General features: G+C 50.8%; 1 protein-coding gene across 1 annotated transcript; it reads left to right on the forward strand.

Annotated features, from left to right (window-relative positions):
* Positions 1-111: 111 nt before the first annotated feature.
* LOC121333131 (valine--tRNA ligase-like) lies at positions 112-1,902 on the forward strand. The gene is made up of 3 exons (XM_041399209.1): positions 112-312; positions 1,408-1,518; positions 1,894-1,902. Exons 1-3 carry the CDS (start codon positions 112-114, stop codon positions 1,900-1,902), a joined length of 321 nt encoding a protein of 106 aa, XP_041255143.1.
* The last annotated feature ends 620 nt before the right edge of the window (positions 1,903-2,522 follow it).

Here is a 2,522-nt window from a genome sequence, read left to right on the forward strand (position 1 = left end):
ATGGATGTTCCTCCACCTGGGCGTGTCCTGGGTGGGCGTGGCCACCATGGATGTTCCTCCACCTGGACTCGTCCTTGGTGGGCGTGGCTGGGGTGGGCGTGGCCACCATGGATGTTCCTCCACCTGGACGCATCCGTGGTGGGCGTGGCCGCGGTGGGCGTGTCCCAACGCGAGGCCCCGCCCCCAGGGGCCGTTAAAATCACCCCCGCCCACGACGCCACCGACTTCGAGGTGGGGCAGCGGCACGGGCTGGGCGTGGCCTCGGTCATCGGCGAGGACGGCGCCATGGTCGACGTCCCCGCGCCCTTCCTGGTCAGTGCGGGGCCCTGGGGCCTTGGGGGGCATTTTGGGGTGATTTGGGGTATTTTGGGGTAATTTGGGGTGGTTTGGGGTGTTTTGGGGTAATTTAGGGTGTTTTGGGGTAATTTTTGGGTGGTTTGGGGTGTTTTGGGGTGATTTTGGGGTAATTTGGGGTGTTTTCGGGGTGATTTTGGGGTGTTTTGGAGATGTTTTATGGTGTTTCCCTTTTGGGGTGTTTTGGGAGTTTTTGGGCATTTTAGGGCGTTTTGGGCGTTTTTACCGTTTTTGGCCGTTTTTTGCGTTTTTAGCGTTTTTTGCGTTTTTAGCGTTTTTTGCATTTTTTGCGTTTTTTGCGTTTTTAGCGTTATTTACGTTTTGGGCGTTTTGGGCGTTTTTTGCGTTTTGGGCGTTTTTAGCGTTATTTGCGTTTTTTCCGTTTTTTGCGTTTTTTGCGTTTTTAGCGTTTTTAGCGTTTTTTGCGTTTTTTGCGTTATTTGCGTTTTGGGCGTTTTTTGCGTTATTTGCGTTTTGGGCGTTTTTTGCGTTTTGGGCGGCGTTTTTTGCGTTTTTAGCGTTTTTTGCGTTTTGGGCGTTTTTGGGCGTTTTGGGCGTTTTTAGCGTTTTTTGCGTTTTTAGCGTTTTGGGCGTTTTTTGCGTTTTTTGCGTTTCGGGCGTTTTGGGCGTTTTTGGCGTTTTGGGCGTTTTGGGCATTTTTAGCAGTTTTAGCGTTTTCGGGCGTTTTGGGCGTTTGGGTGTTTTGGGCGTTTTGGGCCGTTTTGGGCGTTTTTAGCGTTTCGGGCGTTTGGGGTGTTTGGGGCGTTTTGGGGCGTTTTTAGCGTTTTTGCGCGTTTTGGGCATTTTGGGGCGTTTGGGTGGCTTTGGGCTATTGTGGTCACTCAGTGGTCAGTGTGGGTCAGTGGTCACTCAGTGGTCACTCACTGGTCACTCAGTGGTCAGTGGTCACCCAGTGGTCACTCAGTGGTCACCCAGGGCCTGCCGCGGTTCCGGGGGCGCTGAGGGGGGTCAGTGTGGGTCAGTGTGGGTCGGTGTGGGTCAGCACAGGTCAGTGGTCACTCTGGTCACTCAGTGGTCACTCTGGTCACCCAGGGCATGCCGCGGTTCCGGGCGCGCGCGGCGCTGCTGCAGCTGCTCAAGGAGCGGGGGCTGTTCCGGGGGGTGAGCGAGAACCCCATGGTGGTGCCCATCTGCAGGTCAGCGGTCATTTTAGGGTGTTTTGGGGTATTTTGGGATATTTTGGGGTGTTTTGGGGTGTTTTGGGGTGTTTTAGGCTGTTTTGGGGTGTTTTGGGCCCTTTTGGGGTGTTTTGGGAGTTTTTGGGCATTTTAGGGCGTTTTGGGCGTTTTTACCGTTTTTGGCCGTTTTTTGCGTTTTTAGCGTTTTTTGCGTTTTTTGCGTTTTTAGCGTTTTTTGCATTTTTTGCGTTTTTTGCGTTTTTAGCGTTTTTTGCATTTTTTGCGTTTTTTGCGTTTTTAGCGTTATTTACGTTTTGGGCGTTTTGGGCGTTTTTTGCGTTTTGGGCGTTTTTAGCGTTATTTGCGTTTTTTCCGTTTTTTGCGTTTTTTGCGTTTTTAGCGTTTTTAGCGTTTTTTGCGTTTTTTGCGTTATTTGCGTTTTGGGCGTTTTTTGCGTTATTTGCGTTTTGGGCGTTTTTTGCGTTTTGGGCGTTTTTAGCGTTTTTTGCGTTTTTTGCGTTTTTAGCGTTTTTTGCGTTTTTTGCGTTTTTAGCGTTTTTTGCGTTTTTTGCGTTTGCGTTTTTAGCGTTTTTTGCGTTTTTAGCGTTTTTTGCGTTTTGGGCGTTTTTGGGCGTTTTGGGCGTTTTTAGCGTTTTTTGCGTTTTTAGCGTTTTGGGCGTTTTTTGCGTTTTTTGCGTTTCGGGCGTTTTGGGCGTTTTTGGCGTTTTGGGCGTTTTGGGCATTTTTAGCAGTTTTAGCGTTTTCGGGCGTTTTGGGCGTTTGGGTGTTTGGGGCGTTTTGGGCCGTTTTGGGCGTTTTTAGCGTTTCGGGCGTTTGGGGTGTTTGGGGCGTTTTGGGGCGTTTTTAGCGTTTTTGCGCGTTTTGGGCATTTTGGGGCGTTTGGGTGGCTTTGGGCTATTGTGGTCACTCAGTGGTCAGTGTGGGTCAGTGGTCACTCAGTGGTCACTCAGTGGTCACCCAGGGCATGCCGCAGTTCCGGGTGCGCTGAGGGGGGTCAGTGTGGGTCAG

Source organism: Onychostruthus taczanowskii, unplaced genomic scaffold (genome assembly GCF_017590055.1).
Source record: "Onychostruthus taczanowskii isolate IOZ18803 unplaced genomic scaffold, ASM1759005v1 scaffold1590, whole genome shotgun sequence".
Lineage (NCBI taxonomy): Eukaryota > Metazoa > Chordata > Aves > Passeriformes > Passeridae > Onychostruthus > Onychostruthus taczanowskii.